The sequence below is a fragment of the Lagenorhynchus albirostris genome, chromosome 10 (genome assembly GCF_949774975.1).
Source record: "Lagenorhynchus albirostris chromosome 10, mLagAlb1.1, whole genome shotgun sequence".
Classification (NCBI taxonomy): Eukaryota; Metazoa; Chordata; class Mammalia; order Artiodactyla; family Delphinidae; genus Lagenorhynchus; species Lagenorhynchus albirostris.
Genome location: NC_083104.1, coordinates 21624772 through 21645844, shown reverse-complemented (window position 1 = coordinate 21645844; position 21073 = coordinate 21624772). Strand labels below are relative to the sequence as shown.

The following is a 21073-nucleotide window of genomic DNA, read 5'->3' as shown; positions in this document are numbered from 1 at the left end:
AGAATGGGCATCATCAGAAAATCTACAAACAACAAATGCTGGACAGGGTGTGGAGAAAAGGGAACCCTCTTGCACTGCTGGTGGGAATGTAAATTGATACAGCCACTATGGAAAACACTATGGAGGTTCCTTAAAAACTAAAAATAGAATTACTATATGATCCAGCAATCCCACTACTGGGCATATACGCAGAGGAAACCATAATTCAAAAAGACACATGCACCCAATGTTCATTGCAGCACTATTTACAATAGCCAGATCATGGAAGCAACCTAAATGCCCATCGACAGACGAATGGATAAAGAAGATGTGGTACATATATACAATGGAATATTACTCAGCCATAAAAAGGAACGAAATTGGGTCATTTGTTGAGACGTGGATAGATCTAGAGACTGTCCTACAGAGTGAAGTAAGTCAGAAAGAGAAAAACAAATATCGTATATTAACGCATATATGTGGAACCTAGAAATATGGTACAGATGAGCTGGTTTATAGGGCAGAAGTTGAGACCCAGATATAAAGACAAACATATGGACACCAAGGGGGGAAAACGGCGGGGGGTGGGGTGGGGGGTGATGAATTGGGAGATTGGGGTTGACATGTATACACTGATGTGTATAAAATGGATGACTAATAAGAACCTGCTGTATAAAAATATAAATAAAAATTAAAAAAAAAAGAAAGTACAAAATCAAAGTCCCCACTTCATACCCCGATCTCCCAACTCTACACTCAAAGGCATTTGCTGTTAAGGGTGATATATATCCTTCTATCCATTGTTTGTATATAGAATTGCTTGAGTGAATGAAAAGACAAAGTCCTAGGAATGGAATTTTGGAGGGAAAGTTTTGTGTATTTCAAACGTTGAAGGAAAATGCCAACTGTATACTAAGCCTTTTAAATGGACATGATCAATCCATATAAATGCAGAGCTAGAGTGAAGTGAGGACTCAGTCTGGCCCCATCTCTCCAACAGCGCTGGGCCAGCTCAAAGATGGTAGACCAGCACTGCCCCACAGGTGCTTTGGAAACTTGTAGGAGAAAGGGTATTCTGCTGCCACAGTGATTGGGAGGGTGGAATAAGGGGCTTGGACATTAGACATGTTACAGTGCATAGGGCAGTCTCACCGAATGAACAACTGTCCTGTGTCCCATACCATCTACAAATGTTTTGGTGGGCATTCATGTTGGTGAAGAATCTTTATTATCATGGGTCCAGAGCTTGGCTACATTTTACATATAAATTCATCCACAGTTTTTTGTGGGTTTTTTTTCCTTTGTCATGTTTTTAATATACATTGAATTTTCCAGGAATACAGCCACGATGTAAATAGAGAGTTAAATGTTTTGGAAAGTTGCATCACAGTGGCATTTTAAGTCCTAAACCAACATATTTTTATTGTTCTCTATTTATAACTAATGAGTTCACAGTGATTCTATTTGTAATCTGACTTATGCTACCACTATACCCAAGCTTATACATAATGACATATATGTTTATTATATTAACTACTTGCCTTTTGGTTTCTTTAAAAAAAAAAAAAGCCTGCCGCCAGATGCAGCTGTACAATATAAAAAATAAATTTTAAAAATAAATATATATAAATAAAGTACAACATATACACAAATTAACTCAAAATGAATCACAGACCTAAATGTAAAGACTAAAATTAAAACATGTCACAGAAAACAAGCTTTGTGACCTCAGATTAGAGGCAAAAAGACACCAAAAGTATGGTACATAAAAGAACAAACTGGCAAGTGGGACTTCATCAAAAAAAAATCTGCTTTTCAAAAGACACTGTTATGAGAACGAAAAGACTAGGAGAAAATATTTGCAATTCCTTTCTCTGATGAAGAAATTATACTGAGAATATATAAAGAACTCTCAAAATTCAATATTAAGAAAACAATCCAACTTTTTAAAAAATGGGCAAATGATGTGAATAGACACTTCACAGATATACAGATAAGCAAATGGTAAGATGTACAACATCATTAGTCAGTAGGGAAATGCAAATTAAAACCACCACTGATATCACTACTCACCTAGTGAAAGGGCTAAAATTAAAAATACAGACCATACCAAGTGCTGACAGGAATGTGAAGGAACTAAGACTCTCCTACTCTGTTGGGGGGAGTGTGAGCTGGTACAACCACATTGGAAAACCGTTTGACAGTTTCTTGAAAAGTCAATCATACATCTACCATATGAACCAGGCATTCTGTTCCCTAGGTACTTCCTTAAGAGAAATGAAAGCATATGTTCATATAAGCACTTGTAAGAAATGTTCATAACACCTCTACTTGTAATAGTCAAAACTGGGAACACCCCCAAATGTCCATCAACAGGTGAATGGATACACAGTGTGTGACACAGGATGGGCTACTATTCAGCGGTTAAAAGAAATGAGTTACTGATGCACAGGACACCACGGATAAACCATAAAGTAACTATGCAGAAAGAAATCAAACAAAAAAAGAATACATCTTGTATGATTTTACTTAAACACGATTCCAGGAAATGCAAACTCATCTATAATGGCAAAAAGATCAGTAGTTGCCTGGCAACGGTGGAGGTAGGGGCAAGAGGGACTGATTACAAAGGGGCACAAGAGAACTTTCAGGGGTGATGGGTATATTCATTATTTTGATCATGGAGATGGTTTTCATGGGTGTGTATATTATATATATATAATATACACACACATATATATTATATATGTTAAAACTTACCAAATTGTACACTTATAAATATGAAAAGTTTACTGTATGTCAATTACACCTCAATAAAGCTGTTTAAAAAAAAAACAAAATCAAAATAATGCATTAAGTTCCCAATGGAATCCCCAACTTTTCCTCTGAACTATTTAAACCTCACAAAAACACTTTGAGATAGAAGGTGCTGTTATACCCATTTCCAGGAAAAGCAAACTGAGCAAAAGTCTCAGAGAGATTGAATAACTGTTATTCAATAACTCACATAGCTAGGACCTCACAGAGCCAAGGCACAAGCATTTCTATGTCATGTTAAATAAATGCTTCCAAAGCACTTGACAATTTTTTAAGATAACTTCAACAGCTCCCAGGCAAACATATTTACACTATTTATTTGCTTAGCAAATCTCCTTTCGTAGACGGCACATGGGTAAATGTCAACCCTATCATTTCAGGATCATCACAAATTCTAAAATTAATAGGGTTCAACTTAAGGTTTCAGTGACTTAGAGAAACAATCCAGGTTCCGACGTGTCACACACCCAAGAGTCACCAAGTCAGCACACTGGAAAACAAACTCAAGATCAGCACAACATACAGCAGAAGAGACAGGCTAATAACCTTTTTGGTCCCACCTGGAGAGATCAAACTCCGTAATTTTTCTTCTGGAGCACACACACACACACGCACACACACACCTGGCAACCAAAATGCTGAGTGTGAATGTTTCAAGTTTCTAGATGTCCACTAACTAGAAAAACATTGTTGATTGTTGCTTTCTTGCTTTACATACAGTCATTATTTCCTATCAAATAAGACTGATCAGCAAAAGGTCAAATACATAGAATATCCCCCATTAAAAGTCGCTGTCCTCCACTGGTCGACAGTTTGGAAGTCTCCTAATGACCGCAGGACATCTGTGGAGGGGGACAGGCAGAGAAAACTGCAACAAGTTCACTTCTATGGGTCAAATCCAATCAGACTCTCAAAGCTCCTCTTACAAAAAATGGCTTCCCCAACGCCTTGCAAACGCTTCCCCAATAGCAAAGCATACAACTGTGTTTGGTTTGGGGGAAGAAGACACACACCTTAACTCTGTGCCAAGTTCAGGCTGTTCAAGTCCCCCACCCCCTCCCTGGACTGCTGGTATTAATTTCCAGCCCTTTAGCAGGTAGCTGTGCAAAGTCAGTGACAAACTACAGAAAGATGACCTGCTGGTGGATTTACTCATTGATTTCATTTTGTGCCCATATTATTTTTTTCCTGAAACAAAGTTCTCTCCTGTTTCCCTTTCTGATTCTCCACAACAGATAAGAAACAGGAAAAGAGAGCACAGTCCGAGCTGCTCCCACCTTCAGGCCCTCCTAGCCTGTTCAAATTGGTTATAGTTCTTATCTGATTTCAGACATTCCCTAAAATATACGCATCGATGGCACATGGCATAAGGAGTGGAAAAGTTTTTAACTGTTGAACACACAGTCTTCTCAGAGTGAATTAATCTGTTTTAATGGATTTTTGAATATCCATTCAATAATATTAATTAATTAATATTAATATTATTAATATTAATAATATTACTTGTGCTATTCTGAGACCACCATATGGGCCAAAATATTTCAAGCATCCAAGCTACACCTAGAAAGACACAAAACCTCTTTTTCCTTCCCGTACCATCTTTACCCCTGCTGATTCTTCTTACCAAATGATTTTATTTTCCTTATATGGGACAAAAGATTCTTATTTCCTCAGATAATGCTGACAGATGATATACTGACCCCTGGCTTTTTAAGCCCCAAATTGTAGGCTTTGTTTAGATAAGTTCAAGTGCATGGCTTGAAAGAAGAAAGAGGAACTTCCTTCTCAAGGGTAAGGAGAATCTTTTCCCTAACTACCCAGAGAACTCTTCCAAGGCCGTGGGTTGCCTCTTCTGCCTCAAAGACACAAAAGCGGGTAGGAGAAAAAGCCTGCTCTGCCACATAGGGTGGCTCAAAAGCTCATTTAAGGAACTGAAATTCTTCACTCTCCTGTCAGTGAAACAACCCTTCCTCCCCACGAAAAAGAATGTGAAGCACACTCATTTGTCAGATATTTTGCAAAGCTGACCTTGACGGTGGCACTGGGATTTGAACTTGCAGGCAAGGAGATGAGAAGTCAAATATTAACACCTCACATAATCTGTTCCTTTCCCTTCTTATGAAACATCGAGAATAAGACGAGCCTATCAAGATGGAACTAGAGAAAAATAATGTCGGGTCCAAGGGAGGTCAATGGAATCCCTCACACTACAAGCTTTTAGCATCCAGGAACAGCCCTGCCAGGGCAAAATGACCAAGCATCTTCACAGTCCTTCCAAAGAGGTGGATACGGAGGTCACCGTCAGAGGGAGAAAACACACCTCTGCTCAGCCTGGCAACATGTAGTGAGAATGAAATGGAGACTCATCACCACCGGAATCAAACTGTAGCTTAACAAGAGCTTGAGTCAAACCTGACTTTTTGTTCTGAATCAGTGGTTCTGATACTCACCAGGCAACTATTAAAAAATATAGTTGACTGGGCTCTACCTTGCAAGATTCCAATATAACGTACGTATGGTAGGGCCTCCATGTTGTTTAGTGGAAAACTCCCCAGATAGAGAATCCAGTAAGCATCATCACATAGATGCCCTCTTCATTACCAAAACACAGGCTTTTCTCCCGTTCCAAAATCTTTTTCTTGTTTATAAAATAAAGGTTATTCCTGTAGAATTACCTACATAAAAATGTACCCATACAGTTAAAGAAGTAACCATTCATTGGGGGCAGGGCAGGAAGATGGAAACAGTTATGGAAGAAACCATATTAAAACTGTATCTGGGCTTCCCTGGTTGAGAGTCCGCCTGCCAATGCAGGGGACACGGGTTCGTGCCCCGGTCCGGGAAGATCCCACATGCCGCGGAGCGGCTGGGCCCGTGAGCCATGGCCGCTGAGCCTGCGCGTCCGGAGCCTGTGCTCCGCAATGGGAGAGGCCACAACAGTGAGAGGCCCGCGTACCACAAAAAAAAAAAAAAAAAAAAACTGTATCACTGGATTTCACTCCAGTGGATAAACACTGATTATGGGTCAAAGTAAGCTTCCAGGGAATAACTTTATGACCTAATGGCTGGGCTTCCCTGGTGGCGCAGTGGTTAAGAATCTACCTGCCAATGCAAGGGACACAGGTTCAAGCCCTGGTCCGGGAAGATCCCATATGCCACGGAGCAACTAAGCCCGTGCACCACAAGTACTGAGCCTGCACTCTAGAGCCTGCGAGCCACAACTACTGAGCCTGCATGCCACAACTACTGAAGCACACAGGACTAGAGCCCGCGTTGCTCAACAAGAGAAGCCACTGCAATGAGAAGCCTGCGCACTGCAACTAGAGAAAGCCCGCACATAGCAAAGACCCAATGCAGCCAAAAATAAATAAATTTATTTTAAAATGTCTTCATGGCTGAAGCCATCACTCACACCAACGCACACACATACACTTTCAAATTATCCTGCTACTTCTCTCTCCCTAAAAAATATGCTCTTGCAAAGAATGATCATATGGGCAGTTCATTAGGAAACGGAACCATTTTCCCCACCCTTTATGAGGGCTACAAACCCCGCTTACCTGGCGCTTTTCCTGAATTTACATGCAATCATTTAGGAAAAAAATAAAAAGAACTAAAACCAAAAACATGAAAAGAAATTAAGTGAAATAAAGGGAGATAATACACTGTGCCCTAGGATTGACCCATGAAAATATAAATAAGTCATAATTCTAATCTTTCAGAAAGTAATGCTAAGACCCAATTCATTACTCTGTACTAAACAGATTACACTGGCCTCTGGCTGCACGTAGCTATTGAGTGCTTAGGATGTGGCTTGGGCCACAGGTTGAAATGATCATATTTGGGTGTATTAGATTAAATAAAATATATTATTAAAATTAACCTACGTGTTTCTTTTTACTTTTTAAATGTGGTTATAAAACATTTAAAATTACATATGTGGCTCCCCCATTTCTGTTAGACAATGGCTGCATCAGGCTAGAGTCCTGCTTCTCACTATTTAGCTCTTCTAAGCCTTGCCTGCCCCCTAGTGTCAGAACTCTGGCAATGCAGACAAAATATTTTTCAAAACCATCTGTATTGCTTTGGAAAGAAATAGAAGTTTCTTCTATTAGGAAGATTAGGGCTAAAATAGTCATTCCAATCAAAATCATCAGCAGGGTTCCTATAAAAATTCAGCCTTTATAGGGGACAGAAATATGAGCCCAAACTTAGGTGCACTCTTCATACAATTTAACCAAAGTTAAAAACAACACAAGGCAGCAAAGCACACAAGCCCAACAACATTCATGTTCTGCATATATCATTTATCACAGAGAAAACAGAAAACCTAAATTTCCATAAATTTAAACATTACAGAATCTCTATAAAACGGGATTCACTCAAAAGGAGAAAGCAGTTCTCAATAAAGATGACTAACATTTATTAAACACTTACTGCGCAAACACAATTCTGAGCACTTTCCCGGTATTCAGTGACTCCTCATTACAACTCTTTACGGATGACTTTTATTGTTTATTATCCCCACTTTACAGAAGAAGGGGCTGAGCCCCAAAGAGGTTTTGTAACCAGCCCAGGTATGAAAGGAGAATGTAAGCTAACCTGGATGCCTGCTGCTCAGTGTGCAGTGAGAATAAATTCTTCTTCTCTGACCCAGGGATCTCATGTCTTCTGCAAGCATCCAGGAAACTGACATGCTATCCTGTTAGCCTGCAAGAAATCTCAGACCTGTCACAATTTTTGACACCAGCCCCCAGTAGCGAGGTGCCCCTTCTACAGAAGATCTGGCTGAAGGCCAGCAGGTAAAAGGGCTCTCAGCATCCTTGGGTCACCGTGTTTTCAGCTTCTGAAGCCTTCTTTGTCAGAAATTTCTTTTTTCTTAAGGTTGGGCTGAAACCCCAGTCTTCATAAAGAAATTCTCTTCATTATCGTCAGCTTCTAGGACAATGAAAAACAAGCCTTTTTCTCTTGTACACGATAAAGCTTCAAACCTTAAGCCACTGATCACATCTCCCTACACATACAAAGCCGTCAATCATTCCTTGAAAATTTCCAGACTCCTTTTCATTTTGGATGCTTCTAAATATGAAAATAGCTACCATTTATTGAGTGTTTACTATGTACTAATCCCTTCACCTACTTTCTTAGCTAATCATTCCAATAACCCCATAAGGTAGGCATGTACATCATTTTATTTTTACAGATAATGAAGCAAATTCAGAGAGGTTAAGTGACCTGGATAAGGTCACACAGCTGGGATGTGGCATAACCAGGGTTATGTTTGACTCCAGGCCCCCTATGCTTTGCTGCCTCATTCTCAGTTGTGCTCCAGTTTCTTGGGCCCTTAATACTTCGGACAGAATATATTAAATAAGAGATTTTACACCAAAACAGAGTATATTAAATAGCAGCTAGGCACCATGGCATCTGCTGGAATGAAAACACCCCAAACCAGTCATACTTAAAGCTCTCTGGAGAAATGGAACTATTAAAATGAACTTGTAAACCAGCAGCACCCCAGTTCCCAACTCTCTCAGCTATAACGGAAAAGTAGCTATGCTTCTGTTTTCAAAGGGGAAAATTTAAATTTTTGAAGTGTCCAAATATTCCCAGGGATAAATCTCCAGGATGTAGGGTGTTTTGTGTCCCAAACTCATCATGTAACCAGCCAATTAATTTCAAATGACTCTCAAGTTTCTGAACCTATCAGCATCTTTCCACTGCATTACATTTGCTGCCTTCTCCTGGGGAAATGATGTTACCTATGGGGCTGGGGAGGGGCGAGACAGGGAACTAAAGGACAAATTGCTAGTTGAAGAAATAACAGAGTTAACTCTGCTTCCTTTTAAAAGAAACTAACCTACCAAATGGCTCTCACACCTTTCCTACAGATTGGGCTACAGAAGCCCATGTCTCCTACTCAATTATTATGTCAGGTAGAATTTTAAAAGCAACAAAGTGGCCTTTTGTGTTTTCTAATTCCTTAAAGATACTACCTCTGGACTCTTGTGAAAGATTATCAATGCCATGTGCCTTAAAGAAAGATTCCTACCACCAATCCTGTGAAAATTAGGTGTGTTTTTGTTTCTTACACTTGAACTAAAATGAAACTTCGGTCCACACCTAACAATACCCCATCCGATCTGCCCAAATTAGGGGCGGTGTCCCACATTCTTTCCCTCCCTCTCTGCCTTAGAGGTATGGGTGGAAATGGGATTGTAAAGTATCTCCTTGTTCATACACAGCCATCAACAAGCCACTCTCCTAATCTGAGCCATTAGAAGCATCCAAAAAACTTCCAACTCGGGCTTCCTAGGGACACAGTTCCTTAATCGGCCAGCATGAACCACAAACTCTTGGGACAGTGTCAGGGGTGCTTCTGGACACCGCACGGAGGCTTCTTCAGTTAACTCTCTGCAACTTGCTCCCACTCTCAGGTTGTTTCAGATACACCCAAAAATCTGAGCAGAGTTTCTCAGGTCTGACCCTTGACCTTGTCACCAGCTGAGCGCAATTCTGGGAAGAAACTCCACGTGGTCACTGCAAGATCATCAGAGAAATGTACACCTCCCTGCCACCGCCAGTTCCCTCTTTGTCCATCTCTCTCTCCCTCTCTCTCTCTCTCTCTCTCTCTCTCTCACAGACAGACACAGACAGACACACACACACACACACACACACACACACACACACACTCACTCACTCACACAGCCTGCTGGAATACACAGCCTTGCTAGAACGGGAGTAGTGGGCAAAGGAAAAGCAGGAAGAAACAAGGAAATGGTCAAAGTACTCGGGTGTCCTCAATTTTCAAAGAGCTTTCACAAATCGACAAGTAAACAATCAATAGAGCCAAGACAAAAACGGATAAAGGATAAGATAGTGCAAAGAAGAACAAATACAAATAGTCCCCCAGCACACTGAGTACTTAGTCAAAAAGAGTTGCAAGGGCTTCCCTGGTGGCGCAGTGGTTGAGAGTCCGCCTCCTGATGCAGGGGACACGGGTTCGTGCCCCGGAACGCGAAGATCCCACATGCCGCGGAGCGGCTGAGCCCGTGAGCCGTGGCCACTGAGCCTGCGCGTCTGGAGCCTATGCTCCGCAACGGGAGAGGCCACAACAGTGAGAGGCCCGCGTTCCGGGGGAAAAAAAAAAAAAAAAGAGTTGCAAGACAATCCAACAGCAGTTTTCATTACCATATTTGCAAAACAGTAAGACCTGATAGCACCCAGAGTTGATGAGGGTCTGGGGAAACGGGAGTTATCGTACTATTACTGCTGGTGTAAGTATAACTAAGTCCAGAAGTTTTGGAGGGCACTTTGCACTATTAAAACCTTAATGCGTTGTGTCAAAGGCTGCAGGATACTCACCAAACATCACTGTCTCCTCTTTGAACTGGGCCCACAGCTAGGGTATGTTTCCCAGCAGCCCAGGCAGTAAGGTGTGGCCATGGGCCTCAGCTGCAGCCAATGGCAGGACAATTCAAGGGGTGCAGTCAGCGTCTAACCCCGTCTATCAACACCTCCCAGGTGTATCCTCCATGCCCATTTCCCTTCCAGCTGGCTGGAATGAAGACCCCTCTAGAACAACCTTTAAGACCACGGGTTGAAAACACTAGAACTTCCATCCACTGTGGTTCCAAGAAGACCACAGTAGAGGAGAACATCCAGCTGACATATTACCCACCCAGCCCTCATGAGCAAGAAATACAATTTCTTTTATTTAAGCCATTATGTATATTTACTTGGTCTGTGTGTCACAGAAATTAGCCTACTCCCATACATTTACATGCACTTTAATTCAGCAATCTCACTATCAGGAATTCATCTGAAGTCAGGACACACATATTTGTACAAATATGGTAACAAGCTATATGTCCACCAAAATTGGGAGCGATCAAATAACTTATGGTACACCCACACAACAGATGACTATGCAATGTTACAGAGAGTGATACAGATCTGCACGCACTCACATGAAAAGACCTCTAAACTTTATGTGCATACACACACACTGGTATATACATGCCTTTTTCTAGAAGGATAGGTGTGTGGATACATAAAATCTAAAACAGTATAGAAAATATATAAAATATAGATGACTACGTAAAACAATACCTAGAAGGCTATATGAAATTAACAACGTGACTGGGCCAGGGGACCCCCAGATATCTGCTTAAACATTATTTCTGTATGTGTCTGTGAAGGTGTTTCTGGAAGAGGTTAGCATTTGAGCTGGGGGCTGAGTGAAGCCAACGGCCCTCCCCATTGTGGGTGAGCCTCATCCAATCCCTTGAGGACTTGAATAGAACAAAAAAGCAGAAGAAGGTTGAATTTGTTCTTTGCCTGATTGTTGAGCTGGGACATTGACCATCTCCTGCCCTCTGTGCTCCTGGACCTCAGGCCTTCAGACTCAGGCTGGAATCTACACCATTGCCTCTCTGGCTCTCAGGTCTTTGAACCACATCATTGGTTTTCCTGGGTCTCCAGCTTGCAGACTGCAGGTCATGAGACTTCTCAACCTCCATAGCTGTGTGAGCCAATACCTTATATCAATAATAAACTAGTTGTGTTGGTTCTGTTTCTCTGGAGAACCCTAATAGTCAACAAAAAGTTAAAAGCCTATCTTTTCACATCTGCCTATTATTTTCTGGAATTTTTACCACCAGGAGAAAACTACATAATTGATCACAGGGTGACAAATGGGCAAAAATCAGCCTATTAATAAATATTCATTTAGCACCCATTATATTCCAGGCATCACGGACACAGCTTACGAAACCCGCGAGGGAGTAAGACTTCACAGTAGGATTCAGGAGCCCTCATCTGCGGGTATGCAAAGGGTACAGGCAGGCCCCAGAGATTTTGCCAATTTGACTCCAGACCCGCGCAATAAAGTGAATATCACAATAAAGCAAGACATGAAATTTCTGGTTTCCTAGTGCATATAAAAGTTATGTTTATTGAGAGTCCGCCTGCCGAGGCAGGGGATGGGGGTTCGTGCCCCGGTCCGGGAAGATCCCACATGCCGCGGAGCGGCTGGGCCCGTAAGCCATGGCCGCTGAACTTGCACGTCCGGAGCCTGTGCTCCGCAACGGGAGAGGCCACAACAGTGAGAGGCCCGTGTACAGCAAAAAAAAAAAAAAAAGTTATGTTTACAATATATTGTAGTCAATTAAGTATGCAGTAGGATTATGTCTGAAAAAAAAATTCACATACCTTCATTCTAAAATACTTCAAAGCTGTAACTGCTACCCATCATCTGAAACTTCAACGAGCCATAATCTTTTCACAAGGGTCACATCAAAGATCACGGATCACAGATCACCACAACGAACAGAGTAAAAATGGAAAAGTTTGAAATATTGTGAAGATCACCAAAACGTGACACAGAGACGTGAAGTGAGCAAATGCTGTTGGAAAAATGGCACCAAAAGACGCTGGATATGTAAAAAATGCAAGATCTGCAAAGTGTAAGAAAGAAGCTAAGTGCAATAAAATGAGGCATGCCTGTACTTCAATAAAACGAGGCACGTCTGTACTTCTGTAAAGATGGTTCTTCATGCAGCCTGCAGCCCCAGTGAGAGAACAGAGCCCCTTGTGGGCCGAAACCAGTCCTGATTGCTTTGAAGGTTGTTAAGATAAGAGGTGAGAAGGACTTAAGTTCCAAAAACGAAAGCAGGAAGAATCCCCCAAAAGACAAAAAAAAACCCAAAAATGGGCTGAGAATCCAAATAAAATCATCTAGAAATTCTAGGATGAAAATTTCATTTCTTGCGCAAAACCTGCCAAGGCTTTGCTCAGACTTCTCACCCTCCCTGTTGCAGGAAGGTCTTTGCTTATATGGAAGACACTGCATCTCTTGTGTACACAATTCTAATCTTAATTTAGATTTATCACTACAGTTCCACGTTTTCCAAATTTAAAGGGTTATGGTATGAAATGAGGATTGCCACAAAGATTTAAAAGTGAAGGTTCGCATAAAGACTACCAATGTCAGGGGCTGGGGGGATAAATTGGGAGATTGGGATTGACATATATACACTAATATGTATAAAACAGATAACTAATTAAAAAAATAGGTAACTAACAATAACCTGCTGTATAGCACAGGGAACTCTACCCAATACTCTGTAATGGAATGTATGGGAAAAGAATCTTTAAAAAGAATGGATATATGTATATGTATAACAGATTCACTTTGCTGTACACCTGAAACTAACACAACACTGTAAATAAACTATATTCCAATAAAAATATTTTAAAAAGAAGAAAAAAAAAAGACTACCAGTGTGTATATGCTGGGTGTGGAGGGGTGATAAAATAAGTAATCTAACCTGGAAGAAAAAAAAAACCTAAGTATAATGCCTTTTAATAAATGAATATTGAAATAAAGAAATATTGAAGGTTCCAGTCATGTCCCCTGTTTCCTCCAAGTTTAATCATTTTTCATCATAATCTCTCTGGCATCTGGAAATGTGCTGGTGATAACTCCCCACCCCGAAATGCTTTGCTTCTTTACTAGCCTGACTCTCTACCTGCACCCAAGAAACGAGATGTGTATCAAACAGATAAGACTGATGACTTCAAATTCTCTATCCTTGAGAGCAAGCTCATCAAAATATACACAGCACAATAACCAGCCCTGGGCACTTTCACAGCAGCCAAATGGTATTGATTTTATGCTGACTCATTAAAATTTCAATCATTAATTTTCTTGTCTTCTTGAAACTATTGCTTAAGGACAATTGAGTCATGAGAGAGTTTAAAAACTTAAGCCTGGGACTTCGCTGGTGGCACAGTGGTTAAGAATCCGCCTGCCAATGCAGAGGACACAGGTTCCAGCCCTGGTCCAGGAAGATCCCACATGCCATGGAGCAACTGAGCCCGTGTGCCACAACTACTGAGCCTGCGCTCTAGAGGCTGCGAGCCACAACTACTGAGCCCACGGGCCACAACTACTGAAGCCCGTGCGCCTAGAGGCCGTGCTCTGCCACAAGAGAAGCCACCGCAATGAGAAGCCCGCACACCACAATGAAGAGTAGCCCCCGTTTGCTGCAACTAAAGAAAGCCTGCATCAGCAACGAACAACCAAAGCAGCCAAAAATAAACAAATAACTTCATTAAAAACAAAAAACTTAAGCCTAAAATTAAATCTTAACCTTAACTTATCAGAATACGTAAGTAGAGAGCTTCACCTGCTGTATATCTGAGGGTAAGGATAACTAACAAACTTCTCTGCATACTTTCCTGGAGAGAGACTTTACAATCCTGATACATACATAGTTTAGGGCTCAAGCTTCACCCTTTCACTAAAAAGTCAAAGCATGCCTGGCACTGCCACACCTCTAATTACTGAAGCAGAGACAGCAAATTAATTGCTTGACAACAAGTCCACTGACAAATGTGAATTATTTAGGAAAACACAATTCTCCGGGGAGTTTCCAACTCTGTGTCACTTTAAATGTAGATGTAACAAGGAAAGGGGACAAGAAACACACACGAACATACACACACAGATACTTTACTGATTATTTTCATCTTTCTTTGGAAATAAGCAACTACAGCCATGGGTCTCACTAGAAATTAACAGAATGATTTTCTAAAACTTCAGATATTCTATTTTAGGCCCTGTGTAAAAGTTACCACCGCTTTTTTTTTTCTTTTGTTCCTTTCTTTTTCAATCTTTCACCATCTTTTCTTAAAGGGGTCTTAAAATTATCTGAAAGCTCCCTTCACTGTAGCCCTGGAAGTGTTCATTTAAGTTTATTAATGAAGATGTTCTGCCTTCAAAGGAAGCTGGAGTATATAATCACAAAGTGCTGCTGGTTTTCCAGGATTCTTTGAGAAAAATCATTGAAAAAATGAAAGTGTACTCAGGAAGGTAAAAAAGGAAAAACCTGGAGGACATTTTAGATAGATGTCCAGAACAACACGATTTAAGCATCAAACCCTTAAACTGCTTTACCCTGTTGTATTTCATGCTTCCTCTGGTTAGTTACACACCATCAAAAGCTTTTGTCAATTACCTGTGTCTAAAATGTGGGCTTAGGGGGCTTCCCTGGTGGCACAGTAGTTAAGAATCCCTGTGGGCTTTGAACCCGCAAGGGACATGGGTTCGAATCCTGGTCGGGGAAGATCCCACATGCCGCAGAGCAACTAAGCCCTTGTGCCACAACTAATGAGCCTGTGCTCTAGAGCCTGCGAGCCACAACTACTGAGACCACGTGCCACAACTACTGAGGCCCACGTGCCTAGAGCCCGTGCTGCACAACAAGAGAAGCCACCACAATGAGAAGCCCATGCACCACAATGAAGGGTAGCTCCCTGCTCACTGCAACTAGAGAAAGCCCACGCACAGCAACGAAGACCCAACACAGCCAAAAATAAATAAATTAAATTTAATTTAAAAATTTTTTAAATAATAAAATAATATGTGGGCTTTGGTGTTTGAAAGGGTTTTATTACTTGATCTCAGTGGCGTGCAACGAGCTTAAAGGGCTTACCTGCGTGTCCCCGGAGATGCTGGCTGGAGGCAGACATCAGCTTACAGCACACCATTAACACATAGACCAGAAAGAGCCAGTGAGACAGCAAGACTGACCTAGCACAGACTCTCATCCTGGAAAGAAAGCAGGATGCAGTTAGTGAGGGCTGAGCGACACAAGGCTTTTCAGCAAACACCATCCTGAGAAGGTGGGGAAAGCAGTGGAAGATGCTCAACTATGGACTTCTTCCCCCACAAGGAAACTGAAGGCCAATCCAACCTTATTTGCACTGTGCATTCACTCAATTTTCAATAAATACCTTTTTTTTAACATCTTTATTGGAGTATAATTGCTTTACAGTGTTGTGTTAGTTTCTGCTGTATAACAAAGTGAATTAGCTATATGCATACGTATATCCCCATATCCCCTCTCCCTCTTGCATCTCCCTCCCATCCTCCCTATCCCACCCCTCTAGGTGGTCACAAAGCACTGAGCTGATCTCCCTGTGTACAAGTTTTCGAAGTTAGCTACATGCCTCGGTGAGAGGTCTATTTATGAATCCCTAGAGTGTAGCCTGAGTGGTCCTGATAGAACATGGGGGTTATATACTATTTTATAGCATGAAATTTAAAAAGCGACATACTTAGAGCCGGATTCAAATAGAAGATATGTGGTTTCCTCATTTGAAAGAAACCACAGAAACTTTCACACCAGGCTCGAGAGATTTCCCCTGGTTCCTCTGACTGTTAATGCCCTCTGCCTAGAAGACTGGCTGAATAGTTTATTAATCCAATCTCAAAGTTTGATGGGAATATGAGCAAGTACAGGTGAATAGAGAAACAACTTCATATAGATGTCAACAGATAAATGGATAAAGAAGATGTGAGATAGATATGATGAAATATTATTCAGCAATGAGAAAAAAGGAAATCTTGCCATATACAAAATTTTAGATGGACCTTAAGGGCATTATTGCTAAGTGAAATAAGTCAGATAAAGATAGATACTGTATGATCTCACTTACATATGGAATCTAAAAAAGACAGACTCAGAGAAACAGGTTAAGTAGCATGGTGGTTACCAAGGGTTGAGAGTGAGGAAAATGGGTAGATATTAGCCAAAGGTCAAATATTTCAGTTACATGATTAACAAGTTTGGGGATCTAATGTATAGCATGGTGATTATAGTTAATAATACTGTATCATATACTTGAATGTTGCTAAGAAAAATGTTCTCATCACCAAAAAATAATTTTAAAAAAAGGTAACTATGTGATAGTAGGAAGGTGGTAGCTGATACTATGCTGAGAATCATTTTGCAATTGACAAACATTAAATCAACACAGTGTACACCTTAAACATACACAGTGTTATGTGTCAATTACATCTCAATAAACCTGGGAAAATAAACTTCACCTCATATGAATGGACAATACCCAGACAGTTGCTCAAAGACAATTCAGGTCACAGATACGGTTGTGTGGTCTATTCTAAAACAACTCCTCCCCCCAAAAAAAGAGTAAGTAAAAAGAAAATAGCCAGTATGCATTCCAACCCTCTCCCTAACTTTCTGCCCTTTTTGATATTATAGAGAAATTAGATAGCACTTGATTAACTTTTATGTTTGCTATTTTTTTTAATTAACTTTTTCAAGCAAGAGTCATAGTTCTTGGCGTTTGAAACTCCAGTGATACTAGGTTCTGCCTGGCACATGTCTCATGGTATTTAGGATAAAAGATCCACCACAGAGGATCAAAGGAACCCCCTTTTCATAGACACAAGATGTATAAACACTCATGGGCAGACAATAAAGACATGGCCCATGGGGATGGATCCCTGTTTGGGTAACACTAGAGGCAAAGCTTCTGAGGAAATCCCGGAAGGAAGGGTCTAGCCACCCCATGGCTGTCAGCCGCACAGTGCCTCAACCAGAACCATGATTCCATGCTCAAGGGAAGGCACAGCCTTGGGGACCTGGTGCCCACATCACACTCTGGGAAGTAGGCTGTGGCCTCTCACAAGTTAGTCAAATAGATCTTGTTGAAAGATCTCGTATTGCTCCCTGATTTGAGACTCAACCTGCCTTTGAAGCAACCACAGTGAGACAAGATTCTAAGATTATCTTTGAAGAGCACCGTGTTAGAAGGGACTCAAAGCTTGACATCTTTTTGCCCCTTGCCTTGGAAACCCTGAAAATTTTAAACCTACATGGAAACATAGGGTCTCTTTGCTTTGAAGGGCCTGCACATGCCTTAATTTTACAAAGCATGTCTTCTGTCTCCCCCACCTCAGCACACACATATGGTAAGTAGAAACCCTAGGATCAGTTTGAAAGGTGGCAAAGAATATATACGTAAGCCTACATGAGCTTGAGGTGCTATTGTTTAATTATATTTTCACTTCAGGAAATTGATTATTAATTTATTACTAACAGGGAAAGCATGTAGGTTCAGAATTCCATAGTTGAATTTTTGAATGAGGTGCTCTATCTCACTGATAATGTTTTAAAATTTCATCTGTTAACCCCAATATCAGTTACTGATCTAATTGTTACAAAGGCTTATCCCTCTTACTCAAGGATCAAAAATTCAAATATCTCCAAATAAATGTGTAGGCTGCCTGGGTCAAAAGCACTGGTGAACAGTAGGTAGTGTAGAGACCTGTCTAGGAACAGCTGCTCCAAGCGATGCCAGGAACGACTTTTAAAGAAAAGCCGTTTTCTGATATGCAGTCTACACACTTTATATGTCGGCAAGTTATTCCATTTTCTTTGTTTTTTTTGTTTTTTGTTTTTTGGGGGGCGGGTACGCGGGCCTCTCACTGTTGTGGCCTCTCCCATTGCGGAGCATAGGCTCCGGACGCGCAGGCTCAGCGGCCATGGCTCACGGGCCCAGCCGCTCCACAGCATGTGGGATCTTCCCGGACCGGGGCACGAACCTGTGTCCCCTGCATCAGCAGGCGGACTCTCAACCACTGCGCCACCAGGGAAGCCCCATTTTCTTTGTTTTAAAAACACAGTGAAGAACTTCCCTGGTGGAGCAGTGGTTAAGAATCTGCCTGCCGATGCAGGGGACACGGGTTCGAGCCCTGGTCTGGGAAGATCCCACATGCCGCGGAGCAACTAAGCCCGTGCACTACAACTACTGAGCCTGTGCTCTAGAGCCCACGAGCCACAACTACTGAAGCCCGCATGCCTAGAGCCTATGCTCCACAACGAGAAGCCACCACAATGAGAAGCCCGCACACCGCAACGAAGAGTAGCCCCCACTCGCCGCAACTAGAGAAAGCCCACACACAGCAATGAAGACCCAACACAGCCAAAAATAAAAATAAATAAGTAGATTTTAAAATAAATTAAAAAAAAGAAGACCACAGTGCAGACTGAACAAAACACGTTTGCAAGCTGGATCAGGTACCCCGGTTTCCAGTTTGTAGCAATTAGTGGCCCAAAAAGCAAACTTTCAAAGAGTCAGATGAATGGAGTCCTAGTTTTCTATTGCTGTATAACAAATCTGCCAAGTTTAACAGTTTAAAACAACGGGTCTCCTACTGGCTTCTTAACTTTTCTATCCTCCACTTTTTCCTGCTTGGTGGGTTGGCTGCCCTCCCTCTAACCACAGTGCCCCACCCAGTTTAGAGTCTCTAAATTCAGACTAGGTCTTTCAGGTGAGCTATAATCCCTCCCACCTAAAGTATAAGTGAAATTCAGTTTCCATGTGTTTATCAGTCACTGCATCACCTAAACTTGTCTGAACGCAGTTTACCAGATCTGGAGAGTATGTCTGAGATGATCTGAGTCTCAAAGGTTGGTTACCCTGGGAGGCCAACTGTGAGATGGAAATTGATGAGCAGGGGGTTATTTAAAGGATGCTCTAGGGAGAATCACCTGTGGAAGGGAAGGGGCGAGAAGGCGGCAAGACAGAAGGAGGAAACAGCCTCAGATAACCCTATGGAGAGTTCCAAAGCTGAGATGCCCCTTCTCCGCGGTACCAAGTTGGAGTGAGGGGCCAGGCCTTTATACTTGGACATAAGGGAAAATCTTAAATCTTCAGCAAGGAGGCTCTTTGTTTTGTTTGTTTGTTTGTTTTTGGCCACACCACATGGCATGTGGGATCTCAGTTCCCTGACCAGGGATCGAACCTGCGCCCCCTGCATTGGAAGTGTGGAGTCTTAACCACTGGATCACTGGGCGAGTCCCCCAGCAAGAAGGAGGCTCTTTGAATTGAGGACAATTCAAAGAAGCTGTAGGCCATCTTCTGTAATACTTCCAACAGCTGAGGGAATAAATCCTTCATTCCTGAAGGGGGTTCTGGGCAGTGCCTCACAGACCACTACTGTCCATCTTCAGACAGAAGATTCCAGGGCATATGCATAATTTACTTGGTGGGGCTGTGAGAATCAGCCTCAAGAGAAGACTCATGCTCTGAGGTAGAAAACCCTGTGCCACGCTCACTAAAATGTCATGGGAAGAGGTTTCAAATACAAACTCTATGCCAGCCTGGGCCTGTTTTGCCCTCAGAACCATTCTTTCCCCTTCCCCTGGGTAATACCCATACACGGCATTTCCCAGCCTCCTGAATCACCTGACTCCTGGCTGGGCTTAACCAATAGGAGACCCTGGCTGGAGCCTGGAGGGTGGAAGGGAAAGGGCAGGGTGTTTCTCCCCACCTTCTCTGTCTTGGTAGGTGCTATGGAGTGGCCATTTCTCCTCCACAGTGTCCATTTCCAAGAGAAGGGCCCACTATGGACCCAGCTCCCGCTGAAGGTCCCTTCCCCTAAGCACTGGTCGGCAGTACTGCCCTCCCATGTCCCACCAGCCTCAGGATGGCAGAAGCTTCCTGCTCTTGCTGATCTCTGGGCCGCCTCTGTATCTTCTGCTTAACGTCTTAACGACTCTCCCATCACATGTGTGACCAGTTCCCTGAAGTCACTTCCCTCTGTTCCACATTATCAGGATGGTTTCTGTTTTCCTGGTTGGATCCCAACAGCAAACCCCAAATCAAAAGTCTCAGGGGCCACTGTTCCAAATCTCGGGTGATAACTCCTGATCTAACTTCTTCTTCATGGACAATTCTACATACCGGTGCGGGGTGAAGAGTTACAAGTTCCCAGTGCCTAAAGTATTTATAAGCTAAGTATTTACTTAACAGTAGCTATGATTCCCCAGAGAAATGCCTACAGATACGTGGGCAGCCGTTGAGCAATGATTCTTTATTTCATTCAATAATCTAGGACCCCCTCCGCCAGTAAAAGGATTTCTCACCTACTACATCTACCGTGATACTTCAATTTCTTCTACATTGAACAATTTTGCCCAAATGTAAAACAAAATTGGTTTACCTTAAAAATATCACCATTTACCCTGCTGAAGGGCTGAAACACTGCTTTACAAACTGAAATAATTTCAAAGATGAGAGCTAAAATTTTTTAACCTCCCCAAATTCCCAAAAATTCAACATAAAAAGAAGGCTTTTATAAAGGATCATCAACGCTAAGATACTCAGTCTGGCTAAATTCTTTATGCTTCGTAAAGATATCATCTCTAGGTATGTGTTAAAACCATTTTACCTTGGAGACTTCATAAGATTTGGTTCCAGTCAAACACAATTATTCCAGGATGTACGTCAGAGTGACTCCAAATTCCCATTGGTAGCTAGGACCACTTCTGCAGTTCCAAAAAATTATCTTAGCTTGGAAGACCTATTTTAAAAAACAAAAAAGACAGGAATCCATTAGCATTTTAATGCTGAAATGATGCAGATTTCCAGTAGCAAAATTGTGGGTTTTTGACAA

At 41.8% G+C, this 21073-nt stretch overlaps 1 protein-coding gene across 1 annotated transcript in view; it reads right to left on the bottom strand.

Moving 5' to 3' along the window:
• Positions 1 to 20862, bottom strand: part of TAFA4 (TAFA chemokine like family member 4) — a 132785-nt gene extending 111923 nt beyond the window's left edge. Inside the window, exons 1-2 of the mRNA XM_060163755.1 lie at positions 20849 to 20862; positions 15300 to 15415 (exon numbers count right to left, since the gene is read on the bottom strand). Coding sequence (XP_060019738.1) covers positions 15300 to 15415; positions 20849 to 20862 — 130 coding nt within the window. The remainder of the gene's footprint in view (positions 1 to 15299; positions 15416 to 20848) is intronic.
• Positions 20863 to 21073: the final 211 nt, after the last annotated feature.